Source organism: Malaclemys terrapin, chromosome 7 (genome assembly GCF_027887155.1).
Source record: "Malaclemys terrapin pileata isolate rMalTer1 chromosome 7, rMalTer1.hap1, whole genome shotgun sequence".
NCBI lineage: Eukaryota > Metazoa > Chordata > Testudines > Emydidae > Malaclemys > Malaclemys terrapin.
Window position 1 is genome coordinate 38,775,682 of NC_071511.1, and position 20,436 is coordinate 38,796,117.

The following is a 20,436-nucleotide window of genomic DNA, read 5'->3' on the forward strand; positions in this document are numbered from 1 at the left end:
AGTTCTACTTCATGGATTTCCTAGCCCATCATATGGTAGATGACCAAAGAAACTGCAAGGGTGCCTGTTAAGGATTAAGGGAGAATGAGTTTCCCGGTTACCAGGGAGAGAGCCCCACTCTTATCATGTCATTCACTCCTTCCTTTTCTCTCACGTTAGTCTAGTGGGTGTTCTGTCACTTCTTGTTTCCTCATCAGATGTGTCTTTTTAACACTCACTCAGAATTGCTATTTTGATTAACCCCAGGATTTGTTTCTAAAAGAGGGGAAGGCAAAGAGCTCTGTAGAAGCAAGAGGAGAGCTAATAGCTTTCACTCATTACTGTCTTGTAACTATAGGCTATTAATACTGAAAAGGGAATATCTACATAGAAAATGAACACTCTCTAGGCTTAATTAATTACATCATAATGATGTGAATGATTTTAAATAAATGTAGTTTATTTTTACACACTGGATTGAGTAATAATTCTTGATCTTTCTTCAGTGGTATTTTCCTGATGAAATCTTGCTCCCAAATACTTTGATTTTTTTCAGGTGAAAATACTGACACAGAATGAAAATGCCAAGCTGCAGGCTGCCCTACTTAGCAATCTGAAGAGTGCAGTCACAGCAGCCTTTCTCATGTTGCCAGAAAGTTTCTCTGAAGAAGACCTCTATATGCAGATTGCAGGACTCTCCTACTGTGGTTAGTATATGTATTTAAAGCTTCTCTTGAGAGAAAAAAAGTCTTTGATGGGACTTCATATTTTATAGTTTGAGAAATAATAATAATAATAATACCACAAATAATAGGAAGTCTAATATATGGTAAACTCCAGGATAGAAGTGACTCAGTGAGGCTGTGACTAATCATACATTTGTTGAGCTAAGGAAGGCTGTGTAAGGTCTGATCCTGCATTTGAATGCAGTGTGAGTTTTGCTATCAATTTCAATTGGAACAAGGTTCTGCCATACTGCATTGTGCCTACAATATTTCATGCTCCAGTAACTTCATGAGCGTTTAGTTCCAAAGGAGATATTGGGATGCCCTTTAGGTAAGGCTGAGTGACAGTTGCTGTGTTTCAGGAGACCTAGAAAACACACTTGAGAATTTAGTTTGTGCCTGTAGATAACACTGGTCTACAATTTTTGAGAAGTCATCTTCTTCAGAGATAAAATGTGCTACTTATTATGTATTTTGATGTGCTGAATTCAAATATGACAATTAAAACAACTGATTGGCTACTGTTTCGAAGATATTTAAGTTTTTACATTTTATGTCTATGTATATTGTGTAGATAGTAGAGTTTTAATCATAAATTGTAAACCTAGGTCTTTTCATGTGTTTATGGTTGCTTTACATGATAATATTTCACCTGTCCTGTTTATGTAACACTTTAAAAATCAGCAAAAGGGTTATATCAATAAAATTTATTATGAAACAAAAGGCAAAAAACTATTCTGTACATAGTTTAGTCCTATTCAGTGTCTACTCGGTGCTTCTTGGCTTGTCTCTTGTATTCATTAAATGGAGCATCTCTTGTCACTGTCTAGCAATAGTCTGCAGGCATTGATGAGCTCCATTTGCCCTGATAGCGTTTCTCCATCGTTGCAATGTCCTGGTGAAATCGCTCGCCATGCTCGTCGCTCACTGCTCCGCAGTTCGGTGGAAAAAAATCTAGATGAGAGTGCAAAAAATGTATCTTTAGTGACATCTTGCAACCAAGGCTTTTGTATGCCTTGAGGAGCTTTTCCACCAACAACCTGTAGTTGTCTGTCTTGTTGTTTCCGAGAAAATTTATTGCCACTAACTGGAAGGCTTTCCATGCCGTCTTTTCCTTGCCTCGCAGTGCATGGTCAAATGCATCATCTCGAAGAAGTTCACGAATCTGAGGACCAACAAAGACACCTTCCTTTATCTTAGCTTCACTTAACCTTGGAAATTTTCCACGGAGGTACTTGAAAGTTGCTTGTGTTTTGTCAATGGCCTTGACAAAGTTCTTCATCAGACCCAGCTTGATGTGTAAGGGTGGTAACAAAATCTTCCTTGATTCAACAAGTGGTGGATGCTGAACACTTTTCCTCTCAGGCTCCAATGACTGTCGGAGTGGCCAATCTTTCTTGATGTAGTGGGAATGAATCTCTTGCACGACTATCCCATTCGCAGAGAAAACAGCAGTACTTTGTGTATCCAGTCTGCAGACCCAGCAAAAGAGCAACAACCTTCAAATCGCCACAAAGCTGCCACTGATGTTGGTCATAGTTTATGCACCTCAAAAGTTGTTTCATGTTGTCATAGGTTTCCTTCATATGGACTGCATGACCAACTGGAATTGATGGCAAAACATTGCCATTATGCAGTAAAACTGCTTTAAGACTCGTCTTCAATGAATCAATGAACAGTCTCCACTCATCTGGATCGTGAACGATGTTGAGGGCTGCCATCACACCATCGATGTTGTTGCAGGCTACAAGATCACCTTCCATGAAGAAGAATGGGACAAGATCCTTTTGACGGTCACGGAACATGGAAACCCTAACATCACCTGCCAGGAGATTCCAGTGCTGTAGTCTGGAGCCCAACAGCTCTGCCTTACTCTTGGGTAGTTCCAAATCCCTGACAAGGTCATTCAGTTGACCTTGTGTTATGAGATGTGGTTCAGAGGAGGAGGATGGGAGCAAATGTGGGTCCTGTGACATTGATGGTTCAGGACCAGAAGTTTCATCCTCTTCCTCGTCTGACTCAAGTGAGAATGATTCTGGTGCATCAGGAACTGGCAGTTCTTCTCCGTGGGAAACTGGGCGTATAGCTGATGGCATGTTTGGATAATGCACAGTCCACTTTTTCTTCTTTGACACACCTTTCCCAACTGGAGGCACCATGAAGAAGTTACAATTGCTGGTATGATCTGTTGGCTCTCTCCAAATCATTGGCACTGCAAAAGGCATAGATTTTCTTTTCCTGTTCAACCACTGGCGAAGATTTGTTGCACAAGTATTGCAACATATGTGTGGGGCCCACCTCTTGTCCTGATCTCCAATTTTGCAGCCAAAATAAAAGTGATAGGCTTTCTTATTCAGAGTGGTTATACTGCGCTTTTGTGATGCAAAAGTCACTTCACCACAAACATAGCAGAAGTTATCTGCACTGTTCACACAAGTACGAGGCATCTCTGCTCACTTTGGCTAAACAGAAATGTGTCCCTTTGCAAAATCAAACACTGACAAATAAGAGAGCATGACACTGTATGATTTCTAGAGCTGATATAGGGCAATTTGTTCAGCAGAGTGATGTAAGCTTCGTTATGATTGCATCATCCATGACTTCTAGGAATAACATGATGCAAATTCATATCATGTATGATGCAATACCAGCTTCAGATTGCATCATTCATTGTTTTGCCTAAAAAGCAAGTACTGTCCAAACCCAGTCATAGATTTATTCCTAGATCCAGTCAAAGATGTATTTTAGTCATTTCTGGTTTAAATTGAGATCCCTTCCCTTTATAACTCACTTATCCTCCGCCATTCCCAAGTCAAGGGTCGTATATGCTGACCCAATAGCATATCTTGAAAACTAGAGCCAATCAACAATTTTAAGCATCATTTTCGTTCTCAGTGACCCAGAATTAGTAAAGTTTGATTACATTTATTTCAGAAGCATTTTGGCTGTAGAGCAGTGTAATAAAGGCATGAGCTTGTTCTTATGTTACTGTGGGCTATCTCAACGTACTTTTGTTCTTAATATTTCAAAGACCTGGAAATACACTTGGTGCTCTTCTCCACTGTGTAAGGTCTATCTAGTCAGTATTCTGACAGATGCTAAAGAGATGTAGTGTTCATCAAATATTATGTTTTGTGATCAAATTCTTCTGCAACTTATTTTTTATCAAAAGCTTTTTCTAAAAATGTAGTTGCAATTTTAATTATGGAAATCCTGTTCAAGTTCGCAGTTATCAGTTTTTAAAACAATCAATCCTCATGTAATTTTATATTCCCTTTTGCAATCTTCTAATATTTTGGAAGAATGGAATAGAGAAGAGTTTATTCATAACAGACGTTTTAATTTAAAAGACTTCAAAGCACTCCACAAGTTATATATGAATCACTTCACTCACGACTGAAATGCAGCGCCCTCTGGGGTGAAAAGTGTTATGCATTGAACCATCACAAAGTAAAAAAAGGATACCGTATCTAAGTGAAATGGTAAAGGGTGTTTTAGCTAGGCACACTTACTGGTGGGTTACATAATCACCCCAGTTGGCATCTGACCGAGTCTCCTCTGAAAAGTGCTGTGGGATTTGCACTGACCATAAGTGGTCAGGATAAATCTTGTCTATCGTAAGTAACGACACAGTTAATACAAAAGTGGGAGATCAGTTATTTGATTAAAAAAATTTGGAACTGGCTTTACTGCCTGAACAAAATTTGAAGTGGTAATATTCCAATTTTGGGATGTTTGAGAAAATAGGTGAGTGTTGATGAGGTGTTTATGGACAGCATTTGCTTTGTTGCTATTGTACTCAAACTTGACTGTTTTCACAATCCCAGTAGATCAAACTAGTTTTATATATCGCCTGCTCAATCCCTTTGAGACAACCAGTATCTTACATGGTATATTTGACACTGATGTTTTGTATTTCTTTACCTAATAAAGTTGTTTATGAGCTTTATGGAGGTACTTTTTAAACCCCTGAAACACACTGCATCTTGGGCAGACAGTGATTGTAAGTTCTGCTGTGCTTGGCATGACAGGGCTTTGTTTTGCTCTCAGCTAGAGCCGTTTACTTGGACTATTTCTTTGGAGGCTGTGGGCGAACAGGCTAAGGAGAGCACAGTATCCATTAAACTAAATAATAAAACTAAATTGCTGCCTTGCAGTATTCAGCTCTTAAGTGTGGGGAAACAAAAATTGATTCAAGATTTTGTTGCTGTTCACATAATACTATTAGCTGTGCCTTAATTCAAATCAGAGTGAGTTCTGTCTCCTGGATGGTTGTTTTGGAGACTGAGTGCAGTATGATGAGGCTATTCCTGTTTGGACCCTTTAGGCCAGAGGTTCTTAACCAGGGTAGGTGTACCCCTGAGGGTACACAGAGGTCTTCCACGGGGTACATGAACTCATCTAGCTGTCTACCTAGTTTTACAACAAGCTACATAAAAAACACTAGTGAAATCAGTACAAACTAAAATTTCATATAGACAATGACTTGTTTATACTGCTCAATATACTATACACTGAAATTTAAGTATAATATTTATATTCCAGTTTATGTATTTTATAATTGTATAGTAAAAATAGAAAGTAAGCAATTTTTCAGTAAGTGTGCTGTATTTTTATGTCTGATTTTGTTAGCAAGTAGTTTTTACGTTAGGCGAAACTTGGAGGTGTACAAGGCCAATCAGATTCCTGAAAGGGGTATAGTAGTCTGGAAAGGTTGAGAGCCACTGCTCTAGGCACTTCCAGATTACAAGTAATGTCAGTCTTGCAGTAGAAAGAACTAAGAAATGATGTGTCGTGCTTAACAGAAGAGTCTTACCTGTGAAAAAGAGCAGTGGGACTAGGGGGCAGGGCAAATGTTTGATCAGAGCGGATGAGCATATATATATTAGTGGTTATGATCACAAAGGCATGAAATGATGCAACAGGTAGAAAAATTACCATGTCTATGATATACTTACTAGTGTCTTCATTTCTGAGAGGAGGATAGAAGAGAAAAATGGTAGCTGAAAGATGAATCAGTGTGCAGAGCTGGGGGTGGGGTGTGAGGGTCAGAGGGCACACATGGCCAGCGGGCATGTGGAGCAGCAGGGCCTGCTAAGAAAGAAGCCCAGAACTTTGCACCTCATGGATGTAGTAGGAGAAAATTGTATCCTGCTGTAAATGGAGGAGGGAGAGGACAAGTGACAGGAAGGATGTGATGATTAGAAGCAGCAGGAAGAGGGGGGGAAGGAGCTGCAGAGCTGGCCAAGTGGGTCTGCTATGCATTGAAACCCATTGATTGGATTAGGAACTACATGGATTGACTATCCAGTATGTATTGAAAAAGGAAATTGCGGGGTGATGGAAATGAGTAAAAGTGTAAATTACAGATACTAAAATACAGATATTCAGTCCTGTGTTGTGTTAAAGTACGTTACAAAGCATTTCATTCCTAGAGAAATGTGACACTAGTTATGTGATGCTGACTATGGTCTAAATTCAGCCCTCAGATACATGCATGCACTTGCCATTGACTTCTGTGCAAACCATTTGCTCTCTTCCTCTGGTATTTTTAAAGTGCTTATCTCAGGATCTAAAGCACCAGCACTACTCAGTATAACTTTACGCTTGGCTGTCTGTTAAGATTGTCGTGTGAGAGCTAAGAACTTCATTTGTTAAGGATTTGGGCTTTTCAACCATCTTAAAGAGATGGGATTGACTTAGTGGTGTGGTGTTTTTTTTAATTAAGTAAAAATGTCAGCACAGTGGGCTAGTGGAAGCACAGTATGGTGTGAACCAGATGCCATCTCTAGGCTATTCTCCTTGAGCTGGCAGGTGTCTGGAAAGTACTTCATTATTAGAAGACAATCCTCATTGAGGAGTGCATGTGGCTTTGGAATAATCAGAGCATAAACAGCTTCAGATGATTGGCATCTAATTCTATGCCATGTTAATCCCCTGTGGGTTCCATGGCTTTGTGTTCTCTGTTTCTGATTTTTGTCAGTTAACTATTTTTCTTTCTTTGGTTTAGGTGATTTCAGAATGATAATTGGAGAAGACAGGTCAAAGGTGCTAAACATAGTGAAACCGAATGTGCCCCATTTTCAGAAGCTCTACAGTAACATATTACAGGAGTGCCCTCAAGTGGTGTATAAGCACCAGCTGGGAAGGCTAGAGGTAAATGGTTTACATTGTACGTTTTAAACCCACAAGTGGAATTGCTTTATTACTTAAACAGAGAACAGGAATTGCACAATGTGCCAGTGTGAATTTCTCTGTTTTTTCTCGTTTACATTTATTATATTTCTGTTACTCAACTACTTCCAGCAATTAGCAGACTTGGCACAAATACCAGTCTATAAGAACAAGGTTTAGCTCTCATGCACAGTAAGCTGCCGTTCAACCTCTCATTGGGTATTGCTGCTGAATGAGGGAGTCTTGGCAAGGGGGAGGAGGCCGGTTTAAAACAAGTGGCTTAATGACTGCCATTCAGAAGCAACAGATTATGGAGTGTGATGGCCAAAAACAGGTGGTTTGCAACAAAGAATTGGACAATAAGTAACTTATAGGTATTACTATCTGCAACCAAATTAGCCTAGGTTTCAGTGAATCCAGAGAAGTTTGAGTTCTAGCCACACAGTTCAGTGAACCAAACCCAAACTGAGTCCTGGCATCATCCCATACTCCAGATGTCCATCTCCGGAATTCAGGTAGCCTGAGAAGGTCCTGGAGGAAGTGGATGACCAAGAATAACGCTTTGGCTTGAAAGTGTATCATCAGAGCAGAAAGTACCAGATGAAAATGCTGGCCCTTTTGAATTACCCCTCATCCCATGTTGCAGGCGATTGTGGACTTGCATAACAACACTAGGGTATGTGTTCCTGTCCAATCTGTTCACTCAGCCCTAGTGTGCACGTTCTTGTGTACATTCTAAAGATTGTTGAAATATAGCAATCAAAACCATACGTTGCAGACCAGTAACGGTTACCTCCTCTCAGTTCAGTGCATGGAGGAACTTTGCAATGGAATAAGTATTTTAAGTTAACTGTTGCTTTGAAGAATGGAATCTCTTATTTGGGATGAGAGGTGTTTTTTTTTTTTTTAAATTACTAGTAAGTTCAGAAATTAAAAAACTGAAAAATGTTGAGCAAAGGGTGTTCACCAAAACATTTCCTTCAAGTTACATAAGCCAGACATGATGCAAAGTTTAATGCAGATGAGAGAGAGAGATTTTTCAAACAGTTTTAATGAAAACTAATTGTAAAATAGTGAGAATTCCTATATATGACATTAATAATTTTGCTCAATGCTTGAACATATTCAGCACATGGAATATTCAGCACAGTTCCATGGTCTTTGAGACTATATTTGTTTTCTGCATTTATTTTATTTAAAAGTAATTTGAGTAAATTAAGAATACATATATGCAATTGTGTTAACTTGCTTGCACTATCAGCAAGATAGCATGTGCAAATTGGATGGCTACCTAAAAATTAAAAATTGACTCTTGCGCTTAGGTTGTCTTTCAAGGTAATGGTTGAGATTATGCTCTGGAAAAGCAGTGGGAGCTCTCACTTCTGTTGCCCATGACTCCGTATGTGCATTATCTTTCTGCATATATATGAAAATTTGTAGCTTTATGATCAACAAAGCTTTAGCAGGGACCAAAGATAGCCAAAACCATCGGTGCTCACTTTGGAAACGTGTGGATTTTGTGTTAACCATCTTTATTACATGTAACTGAGTTCACAATTTTCCTTGTTTTTTGTGTTTGTAATGTTCAGATCGATAAAAGTCCAGAAGGTCAATTCATGCAGCTAATGGCTTTGCCGAGGACTCTTCAACAAAAGATAACTTCTTTTGTGGACCCTCCTGGGAAGAACAGAGATGTGGAAGAGGTTTTACTGAAAGTGGCCCATGACCCTGACTGTGGATTAGTGGTACATCAGGGTAGGTCTGTGGATGCATGAGAGGCAGTCTCTGATTGGAAGTGATATATTTAAGAATTAGTTTTATTATACTACATGGAAACAGCTTAAGAGAATCCAGCCCATCAATTTAGAGTGGTAGAGGCAGAAGAGAGAAATTACAATTCGGAGATGTTACATTGTACCCAAATGCTTAATTTTAGGATACAGTAGATGCAAACACGTTCTCAAAAATCTTCATGTTTGTATATCAACTTCCACTTGTCCAAATTAACATGGAAAAATATAAAGTTCCCATTTCAAATCCTAAAAGAAATCATTTTAAACAGAAACTTGGTTGAATTAGAACATTTAATTTTCTGGTTGCCTGAGAGGACTATCTTCCCTGTGAGAACAAATGCATAGTTTCAATCAAATATTGAGCTTCAGTGGTATGCAAATGTGTATTGTGTTACTCAGTTCATTTGAATTTGGAAGAATAACTCCAACAAACTGCAAAATCCTCACATTATAATTAGCACATATGTGGGATGTCTTTTTTTTTTTTTTTTTTTTTTTTTTTTTTACAGCGGTGTCTAAGGACTAACCAAGAATGAAGATCCATTGTGCTTGGCACTGTGTCAACAGAGAGGAGTAGACAGGCCTTTCCCCAAAGAGTTTATAATCTAAATAGATAAGATTGACACAGGACAGGAGAAAAGGGTGTAAAACAGAATGTGAAAACACAATTTCATATTGAAATAGTTTGTTCAATTCTTTAACAAGCCCAGGCAGTGAAATATGAAATGACAAAGCCCTGCTGAAACTGTGCATGCTGAGGAAACATGATTGATTGAACCACCCATGACTGGGCAACTGGGTACAGAAATATAATGGGGAAGATTGAATTAATGGAATCAAACTCTATTAATTACTACCAAGTCTTCAATATTGTTTTTCCATATAAACAATGTCATGTTGTATAAAAAAAATTTAAGAGCATTTGGAACAAATTCTCGAATCAGCATGACAAAGCAAAATAGAAAGTTTTTGTTAAGATAATTGTAAGTTTTACTTCCAGGATGCTTTATTGTATAACTGGAAAATAGTTAAATTGTGATTTTTTTTTTTAACTTTGTTTTTAAGACTAAGATGGATAACATCTGTGTGTTGATATCCTTTCTCTATACACAGGCATTTCAGGAATTGTGAGATCTTCCAGTCTAATACAGAGTTCTAAAACCATACTAACAGCTGGTAAGGACATCTGCCATTATATACAAATGGGTTTTTTGGTTTCAGAAAGTACAAATTTTAAGACCTCAAGCTCTCTGTTACAGAAGTTAAAATTATAGACTTTTTGGTCTTGGGAAACAGAGAGATGCCACCGGAAACTTTCACTAGTAATCGCCTCTCTATTTTCTATGATTATTGGGAAATCATAAAAAGACAAAGGGAATCTGAAATAGGGTGTGGTGGAGATGTGATATTAAAAAATATATTACTTTAGAGTTCTCCTCTGTAGGGCACTTGGCTAATTTGTACCGATACTCTGCTCTTCTTGTGAACTCCCATAAGGAGTAAAATTCCTTTAGAATTCCCTCAGGATTTCTACACGTGCGGGGAGAGCAGAATGAGTGTAGAGATTCGCAGTGTAGACCAGAGACTAGAATTTTTGCCCTAAAAATGATACTAAGCTAAGCATTTACTGACAGAAGTTTCAGACTACATGTAAAATAAATATTTTGCCATATCACGTTTCTGACCAGTCCCTCTGACAGAAACAAGCATTAGATCCACCCAGTAGTCAAAACTGCTCTATAGCTGGTGAGCCTCAGTTAAGAGACCAATACTTTCATGTTCTTAAAGGAAAAAAAAAAAGCGAACTGTCTTAGAAAAAGAGTTCACAGATAAAAGCCACATGAGAAAAGGCTTAACTCTGTTTAATATTCAAATTAAAAAGATATACATTGGGCTGGGAAAGGCCAGCTGATTGAGGGAAAATAATTGATTGGCTGTGGGGGAACACATGAAGATCGGGTGACTTTTTCTCCTTCATCAAAAAAAACCCCATCACGTTCTCGATAGTTGGATACCCCATCCTGATGTGCTACCTGTCTGCCTCCTACAGTGGATCTAATATGAAGATGTTCTGAGTCTTCCAGTTTAAAAAACTATTTACCTCACAGCTAATTTAGAGTGAAATATATTAGAGCCTAAGCTGTTACTGAGTAGACAGTAGTAGGGTGAGTTGGGCCCTCATTAAGCCAGGATCACTGGTCAGCACATTAGAGCTTTCTCTAAGTTTCACTTCAAGAAAAATCCTTACATTGCGCAAAACGGTGACTAGATGCAGGTTGTAGCTTATGTACATGTCCCCTACCTTCCAAATGTAGATCATATAAAAATTATGGTGTTTATGGTTTAAGAAGTTATTCTCCATACCACACACTAAAGGATTGACTTTCCAGAGCTGTTATCCATCTTGACTCAGGGGTGCTGGAACAGGGGGAGCCAGGAGACCATAGCTCAATCACTTTTTACCAGTCGTAAAAGGGGAAGAGGTGGAGTGGGACCTCAGGGAGAAGGGATGGGGTGGGGGCATGGTTTGGGCACCGGTGGCCCCCCACTTTTAGGGAGCGTCAATCTTTTGGCTATTCCAAATGTTATGCCTGTTGCCTGTCTAAAAGCAATGTGCTTTGCAGTGTTCAGGACCATTACTATCTTATTTTGGCTAAAATAATTCTATAATAGGGATGATTGTACTTTGTAGGTTGATGTGTTTTGTTTTTTTTAAATCATGATGTTTGAGTCCAGTTATACAATAACTCCTCACTTAACGTCGTACCGGTTAAGGTTGTTTCGTTATGTTGCTGATCAATCGTTATGTTGCTCGTTTAAAGTTGCGCAATGCTCCCTTATAATGTTGTTTGGCAGCTGCCTTCTTTGTCCACTGCCTGCAGAAAGAGCAGCCTGTTGGAGCTAGCTGAAGGGGGCTTGGAAGCAGGGTGGACCGGCAGCCCCCCTATCAGTTCCCATAAGCTCCCTCTGTGGCAGCGGCCCAGCAGGCTATCAATTGCCAGGCAGTTCAGCTGTTCCTCCTCCCACTGCTGTGTGCTGCTCCTGTCCTCTGCCTTGGAGCTGCTCCTGGGAGCCTCTTGCTTGCTGGGGGGGAGGTGCTAATGTCAGGGTGTCCCCCTTCTCCCGCTCTGGTACCCCATCTCCACGGGGGGCGGGGAGGACACGGCAGGGCTCAGGACAGAGGGAGCTGCTGGCAGCAGCTGCTGTCTCAAGTTGCTGATCTACTTTAAAAGGCAGTGTGCTTAGAGTTGGGTCAGCGCACTTAAAGAGTGCGTCTCACTCTTTCACACACGCACACACTACTGATTAATACAGTAGTATCTTTAGATGTACAGAACTGGCTTGTGAAGTTCAAATATGTCAAAAGAAGGAAATGCATCTGAAGCTGAGGAAAGATGGGCTTGATGTTGAAGCGCAGGAATAGGAGTTGAAAGATCTGAAGTTTAATTCCTGCCTCTGATATAGGCTTCTGGTGTGATTTTAGAGCAAGTCACCTAACACTTCTGTGCTTCAATTTGCCTTTCTGTAAAAGTAAGGATAACATTTAGCTACTTCATGTAGCATTTGATCCATTCATCTTCATAAAGTACATTGAGATCCACAGATAGCAGGTGCTATAGAAGTGCAAAATATTGGTTAAAACAAAATATTGGTTTTTAAACCTTCAAAAATGTCTCTGAGTTCAGTGCTTGTGAAAGTTAGGTGACTGCCTGGGAGAATGAGACTGTTCATAAACAAACTGCTACAGTATGAGTCATGGACGGCAGTGCAGGCTTCCCCACATTGCACCGCCTGAGTATCTAAACCAGGGGCAGCAAACCTGAGCCTGAGAAGGAGCCAGAATTTACCAATGTATATTGCCAAGGAGCCACAGTAATACGTCAGCAGCTCCCCATGAGGTCCCCCCCCCTCCCAGCACCTCCCGCCCACCGGCAGCCCCGCTGATCAACACCTCCGGATCAGCTGTTTCGTGGCATGCAGGAGGCTCGGGGGGGGAGAGGGGGAGGAGGAGCGGGAGGTGCGAGGGCACAGCAGGCTCAGGGGAGGGCGCGGGAAGTGATGGAGTGGGGGCAGGGCCTGTGGCATAGCCAGGGGTTGAGTAGTGAGCATTCCCTGGCACACTGGAAAGTTGGTGCCTGTAGCTCCAGCCCTGGTGTCGGTGCCTATACAAGGAGCTACATATTAACTTCTGAAGATCCGCATGTGGCTCCGGAGCCACAGGTTGGCCACCCCTGATCTAAACTCTCACCTGGAAGGACCCACTTCGGACAGTCCATTGGTGGTTCCTTCTCCATGCCTATTCAGCAGGCTACTTACAGGGATTTCTGTGATGTAGCTACCTGTGTTTTGGGACCCTAAAAAACACATTATGAAGACTTGTTAGCTCTATAATGTTTTCTGCTTTGTGAGTCTGAATATGTTTTATCGATAGCTCGCAGACTTACAGCCATCAGGAGCCATCTTGAGATCTGTTTTCTCACCTTCTTCTCTAATGTTGGTTTTGTGCCTAGATACACAGTATCATTAACTTCCTACCTTACCATAAACAACATTTTTGCCTTTTAACTAGCCAGTCATGTGGGATTACATTTATCCCTGAAAAAGTTGGTAACCCTCTCCACATTTCCATGTTACTTTTGGAAACGAAGGGTTGGATGTGCTGGTTCAGGCCAAATAAAAATGGGCACGAAACTTTGCCTCAAACTTGAACCAAACCCAAACCCCAGTGAGTCTTGAAAGGTTTGCTTCTCTTTTCTTTCCTCCCTCCCCTTTTTCAGACACCTCTTACCTAGTTCTTGCCAAAAGCAGAAGCACCAAAATAGACAGGATTGATCTATTAGGATTACTGGCCTGCCTTAAAGTGTGCAGAGATGAGCCCTCCAGACCTAGGGAAGTTTGGATAAGGATCTGAACTTCTGGATGCCTACCAAAACCGTACCTCTTGAGGTGTGGTCATTGCTAATTTTAACATCGGAGTGAATAGAACAATTTGAGGTCTCAAACCTGCCCTTCTATAAAAAGCATGTATCTCTGCAAAGTCTGCTTCTGAGCAGCTTTTCTAAACCATGTTGCAATATGGAAGAAGCGCAGAATCCTTTTCTGGAAGAACTGCCTGTATAGCTACTGTTGTGTGACACTTCCCAATGGAAGACCCTGTTTTCACTGGCTTATGACTGCCAAAGTTTAAGTGTTGGGGCTGCAATCTACCAGGCTGGGTGTCTATCTCTGGTGACAGTATTGGAAAGATTTCAGCTTCAGTGGTTCAGCCATTTCTGAGGAAAAATTGGTTGTTTTTGACCCTTTAACAAAAATTCTTTCAACCACTGAGTTGCGGGGCTCTAGCGCTGTCATGCATTGATCCAGAGACTTGAAATTTATCAGAGGGGCTTGCGATGGGGTCAGGGATTTGCCTTTTGCCCTTCCCAGGAAGATTCTACCAAATTTGCCAAGCTATGAACCTCTGTAAAATGTCCATTTGCACATGCTTAGTGGAGACTTCTAAATGCTTGGAAGATTGTCTGCACTGAGCCTGCTCTATCTTGGGGCTGCAGAGGCTGAGTAGGGAGACTCTCTTGTGCTTTCAGAACTCCTCCTACCTTTGCCCAGGCAGTGAGAAAGCTACTTGATTTAAATGCAGGGGGGTGCTGGAGCCAGAGGTTGGGAGGTAGCAGAGAGGGAGAAGGGTGGACAAGTATATAGAAGCAGGGAGGGAGGGAGGCAGGAGCCTGGGGTGTGTGAAGGAGGTAGGGTTGGATAGAAGCACTGGGGGAGGAGGGCAGAAGCTGAGGGACATAGGGGCAAAAGGATAAGTGACCATTACAGCTACTCCCTTCCAGAACCTGAAAATAAACCCAGGAATCATGAGTCTCTGCATGCCTCTCCTGTCTGCAAATAGTTGTCAAACCCACTGGCAAGGTGTCTCATCCCCTTCTAGAGATGGTCAACGTAGCAGAAGTAGGCTGTTATCCTCTCAGTTACTCCATGAGCTCAAGTGGTATGGATGTAAAGGTCTGAACCCTGCTGCTGACCCAAGCTGGGTTTTTGTTTGTTTATTAAAGGCATTTAGGAAATTAAATTTAAAAAAAAGTTAAAAGAATGCTAAGGTTGCAAAGATAAGCATCAAAAGTCAGGAAATTCCAATTAAGGTTGCTGCTGGTTCCGCCCCCCTCTCCCCCACAAGACCCCTGCATCATTTAATAAGTGCGTAGTTACTCAGTTTTTCTTTGTATATTCATGCAATGTGTAGTTCCAGGCCAAAACCTGTACTGCATACAAAGTTATTAATTTCTCCTGGGCGTTTGTTTCTCCCTCCCTCTCTGCTTCTATATACTTGTCCACCCTTCTCCCTCTCTGCTACCTCCCAACCTCTGGCTCCAGCACCCCCCTGCATTCTGCTTCACAATTACTTTATCTTTATAACATCCCTTGGAGATGAGGTCATGGTATTCCCCTTTTACAGCTTCAGAATGGAGGCAGGAAGAGAGGAAGGCCAAAACTGATAGGTGTTTCCTAATTTTGGGTACCCAACTCAAGAGCCTGAATTTCCAGAATACTTAGCATCTTTATAGCACTTTATATGTTTGAGCAAAGCTTCAGTCAACTTCAGTTGCAGTTGTGAGCGCTAAGCACTTCTGCAAATCTGACACCAGGTGTCTCACATTGTGTTCCTCCTCACTGTCTGGAATGTCCAATTCGAGGCCACTTACAAAAATTTTGGGTTAAGTGCCATCACACAGGAACTCTGTGGCAGTGCAGAAGTAGAATTCAATTCTCCAGGGTGGTATTCAACTGCCTAAACCTTGAGACTCCTGTATCTTCCGGCAATACTCTATCTAACTCATTGCACCCCTTCCAAATTCTGCAGCAAAGGGCAGGGGTCCTACCGACAAGAGTTTCTTTCACTACACAGCCCGGATTCATCCCCAGACAACCATCCATCTTGTGCACTGAACTGAGGCAGGGGTTCTGTAGGAGAAAAAGTCATACATGAGTGTGGAATTAAAGCTTTACAAGGGGACCAGATTAAGGTTGCCACTGGATATTTCAGAACTTCAGAGTGCTTGACTTCGCAACGTTAACTTTCTTTTAACGTAAGTTTGTAGATGTAATAAATATTTAGTTTACATTTGTATCATGCTAGATTTCTCCTGGAGTTCAGGAAAGAATGTTTTTTCATTTGCTTAGAAATTAAATATTAATAGAATTATTTTGCTTATTACTACCGCTTTATATTTTCCTCCAAGTGTGAGGCTCATGAAATCTTTGTGATTGTTCCATCAATCTGAAGCAGTATGTTCTAAAGGAGATCTTGAATCAATTTCGGTTGAAGTTTCATAAATACTTTAGATATTTGCTGCTAGAGGACTGTCACTAATACATGCACTTCAAATGTCTAATCTGTACTGCTTAATATTTAAAGAGTAGTGACTTCTCTTTTTTTAGCTCTGACCAGTTTTTTCTTATTTATTGAGGTACAGTACACAAATTTGTGGCCAATCCATAGCGGTGCAGTTGTTTTAATAGTACAATACAACAGATCTGTTCTAGGGACAGGCCTTAGAGAGTTGAGTTAATTTTAATTCCGTTACACCTAAAGATACTGATTTTGTTACTCTTTTCCTTACCAAAGGTATCTCTCTTTTAACTCTAATTCTCCTAAGAAGACTTTGAACTAGTACAGACGTGAAAAAGTGTTATGGATCTTCGCTTATATATCCAACTGTCCCTTACACCCTTCTTTCTCACACAGTGCTGTTAAAGTGATACTGGGAAGCATATAGATGAGTGGCAATGCCAGCCATTGAATCAATGGTTTGAAGCTCTTCATTCATTTTCCTTCTATTCCTGGCAACCATGTTGGCAAGGCCTGATGTCTGGAATCTCATCCCTAGTACATTTGTGTAACGTTGATGTTAATTTTTCCTACCATCATGCTAGCTGAAAGTCAGTGATTGGTAGTTCAGACTTTAGAAAAGGAGATAATGTATCAATACTCCAGAAGCTCCCAGGTAATCACTAAATGTTTAATTAGTAGAATTAGTAAAGGATATTTGTTGCTTTTTGTAATAGTCTTGCTGCTTTCAAAAAGAAACTGTGGATCCTAAAACATCTACAATCCAGCCTTTAACAAGCTAATCTATACCATACTGTTAAAGTGAGAGTAATTTATATCCAGGGTGGTGGTCATTACTTAGCTGGCACACTGTTTGTTTGCTAACATTATTTGGCAGAGTACACAGTCATAACAAAGAATTTCAACCCACCTAACAGGACTGTCCTTCATCTTTCTCGGCCAGTGTGGTTTTCAAATTGAGCTTGAGCTCTGTATTTTTGTTTGTTGTTAAATGCCCTATTTAGCTTTTGAAAATGTGCCTATATAATTTCTGAAGTCTGTGGGGAGATTTCTGGTCTGCTTTCTATTAGAGATGGCACCATCATTTGATTTATTTTTCTTCCTAGCTGGAGTCTGTATAGTCTTGTGGAACTAAAAACTTTGAAAGTTTTATGTTTAGTTGCTCTTAAGGAGCAATTGTATGTTGATATTTTTGAGTTTGGAAACTTCATCTGAAATAAAATCACACTTTATTATATTGATCGCAATGAATCATTGAGAGAGAGGTTTCTGTGAGACAAACATACATTCTATTGAATGTTGACACATACATGTCAGTTAGATGTACCAAGGGACTTTTCTGCTTCTACTCTTCATTTTATTTCACTCTAAGGGACTGGGTGAGGGTTAATGGGTAAAATATTTCAAACTAAATAATCTTTGTTGCTGAAGTTCCATTGAAGTCCACACGCATGCTTGAGTGTTGTCCTAAATAAGAGATGCTTTCTGAGAATTGGAAACTAAATTTGCCTCATGTTTTTGGAGGCTTTGCTGTAATTACGTGCAAGCAGCCTTTATATGTTGAAATCCATTGTTTGGTGCAGTGGCTGTTAACCAGACAACAGCAAATATTAACCACTGCTCCACTTCACTGTAAATGCAGCTGTTTAATAGTGCCGTGGTTCTCAACCAGGGGTATGTGTACCCCTGGGGGTACACAAAAGTCTACCGGGGGTACATCAACTCATCTAGATATTTGCCTAGTTTTACAACAGGCCATATAAAAAGCACTAGCAAAGTCAGTACAAACTAAAATTTCATACAGACAATGACTTGCTTATACTGCTCTATGCACTATACACTGAAATGTAAGTACAATATTCCAATTGATTTATTTTATAATTATATAGTAAAAATAGAAAGTAAGCATTTTTTGAGTAATAGTGTGCTGTTACACTTTTTTGTACTTGTATGTCTGATTTTGTAAGCAAGTAGTTTTTAAGTGAGATGAAACTTGGGCATATGCAAGACAAATCAGACTCCTGCAAGGGGTACAGTAGTCCGGAAAGGTTGAGAGCCACTGTGATAGTGCATACGTTAATCCTGAACATGAGTACATGACAGGAAGTGAAGAATACCCCCTCTACTGTAGCTACAGGGGAAGTTTGGGAAAGTGGCTTAATTTCAGCATTCCAGGATATTTGGGCTAACCCCTTACTCTTACAAAAAAATTGATATGGGATCCTCTTACAACCTCTTATGGCTCAATCCCCAAAAACGTTTGCAGTTGTGTATGTCCATGTGCATTATTTTAAGTCTTTGTTCTGCATCGTCTGATGGAAAAATTTAAGGGGGAAGAAGGGAGACCTACGCACCAAGTAATCCTGGATTCATAGTAAAAGCTGAAAGACGCTTGTTGTCCAAGTGCTCACGAGTATGTCTTCAAACAGATTCTGAAACGGGGGGTAGAATTGTGACCATTAACTTTTACTACAGATGTGACTCATCACCCAGAGGGCTGTTATAAGAAGTTGGCTATATGCAAGAACCTGCATTTTGTTTGTAACATGTTGGGTTGGGATAGGAATATATAAAGCATCTTATTACATAAGATTCCAGTCTAAGGCTCAAGTGGGTGGGGTTCAGTAGAGTGCTCACTGGAGGGAGGATATTAAGAAAATATCTTAATGTTCAACAGCTGCAAGAGGCTGTACTTGTTGGCAAGCAGATAGACCTGGCTGGCTTTTCTGACTGCAGTGCCAATACAGCAAAGGAGCCCTGCAGGGATATAACTGCTTTACTGCTGATACTCCACCTGCCATACTGTTGTTATAGTGAGCGTACATTGATTTCATTGGAATGGCAGAACATCATTTTTACATACAGTAACTTCAGTATTAGAGGTTTGTGTTTTCTTGGTGTATGGTACACTAGTAGCTTGGGCAGTAGTCAACAGGGTCATATTTTTTTAGGCAATTTTAATATTATTTGGGACGGGAACTACCTTTTTTTCCTGTTTTACTGTGCCTAGCGCAATGGGGTCCTAATCCATCACCAAAGCTCCTAGATGGTACCATAATGCAAATAACAGATTATTTTTCATTTATTTTTCTTGACTGCAGTACGCTAGAGTCCATATGCATGCAACTATGTACATTTTAATTTGAAAAGTATTGTGTATGGTACGTATGATACATATTCCAAACAAAGTTCTCTGTTAATGTTTGGGTTGAACAGTTAGGTACTCAAGTAAATAAATACAAAAATTAAGATTGCATGCACTTCCTTAACTCAGCCTTTTCCTGCATGTCCATTATTATAGTTTTTAATGACATAATTCCATTATTTCTGCAATTTATCATACTTTTTCTACAGTGTTCAGTACTCAAGTAATATCTTGTAACTATTTGTATCTACACTTGCACTTCTTTCATTATATTAATTGTCCAGTATTTCTTTGACTTAAAATATTATTTAAAATACTTTTATATGAAATGGATTACTGCTTAAGATATATTTTAATAATTGAGTGAGATGTACAACATCTTCTTTTCACCTTTCCAAAGATGCTATTCAGTGGATGATACACTTAACTCTGAATCTAAGTTGCCTATCTGTGTCAGCAAGCTGTCACGCTTCTGTTATACTGAAGTATGTTTAGCAAATATGGTTAAATGACTTTAATGTACTTTGTTAGTTGTGCATACAGGGTAGTGCACAGTTCTGCATGATATCCATACATAAGTTTGTAGAAAAGGTAATATGTAGTTTAGAGTACATTTTGATGCATACGTACAAGGGAGCAGAACTATAGTTGTGCAGCCTTAAAATCTTGATTTTCAGACTTCTGAGTGCTTAACCCTGTAACTTTACTTCACTGATCATAATGTAGGGAATTTATAGTATTTTTTTAAATAAAAAAAACTGGGGGGAGGAGGTCAGACAAACATAAAAAACGTCACTCTCCAGGACCTCAAAGCTTTGCTGGCTTGCCAAAAATGAGCAATACTTTGTTTTAAATTTCATAATTTGGTACAGTATGGTTAAACACAGCAGAACATCATGTCCCTTTCACATTAGGCCCACAAGAGAGGACTCCTCTTCTGCAAACTTTAGGAACTGAGCAACTAAATGTGCATCTTGCAAAGTACACAGAAATAGCCCCGCAGCCCTTCACACCTAGAATGTGCACAAGTACTGAGGAAATGGCTACTTTAGATCTCTGGCTCAGCCCTTGCACACCTTCATGAAAACTAGCCATGTGTGCAGGTGCAATGTCCTTCCTTACACACTTAATGAAGAAGTGATATGCAGCATTCTACTCCAAAAAGCTCAAATCAGAACAGATTTTCACTGCAGTACTCAGAGGCACTTTTTCTCAGAGAGCTATTACCTTGCCAAATTTCATCTTTCAGTTCATGGCTCTTTCAAT

At 40.0% G+C, this 20,436-nt stretch overlaps 1 protein-coding gene across 6 annotated transcripts in view; it reads left to right on the plus strand.

Annotated features, from left to right (window-relative positions):
- TAMM41 (TAM41 mitochondrial translocator assembly and maintenance homolog) overlaps positions 1-20,436 on the plus strand; it is a 47,857-nt gene that overhangs the window by 16,790 nt on the left and 10,631 nt on the right. For 4 of the 6 annotated variants that reach the window (XM_054035835.1, XM_054035836.1, XM_054035834.1 and 1 more), the window contains exons 4-7: positions 536-686; positions 6,715-6,860; positions 8,468-8,633; positions 9,785-9,847. In XM_054035835.1, the coding sequence (XP_053891810.1) occupies positions 536-686; positions 6,715-6,860; positions 8,468-8,633; positions 9,785-9,847 (526 nt within the window). The remainder of the gene's footprint in view (positions 1-535; positions 687-6,714; positions 6,861-8,467; positions 8,634-9,784; positions 9,848-20,436) is intronic. The other 2 variants (XM_054035837.1, XM_054035838.1) reach the window with 1 other exon arrangement.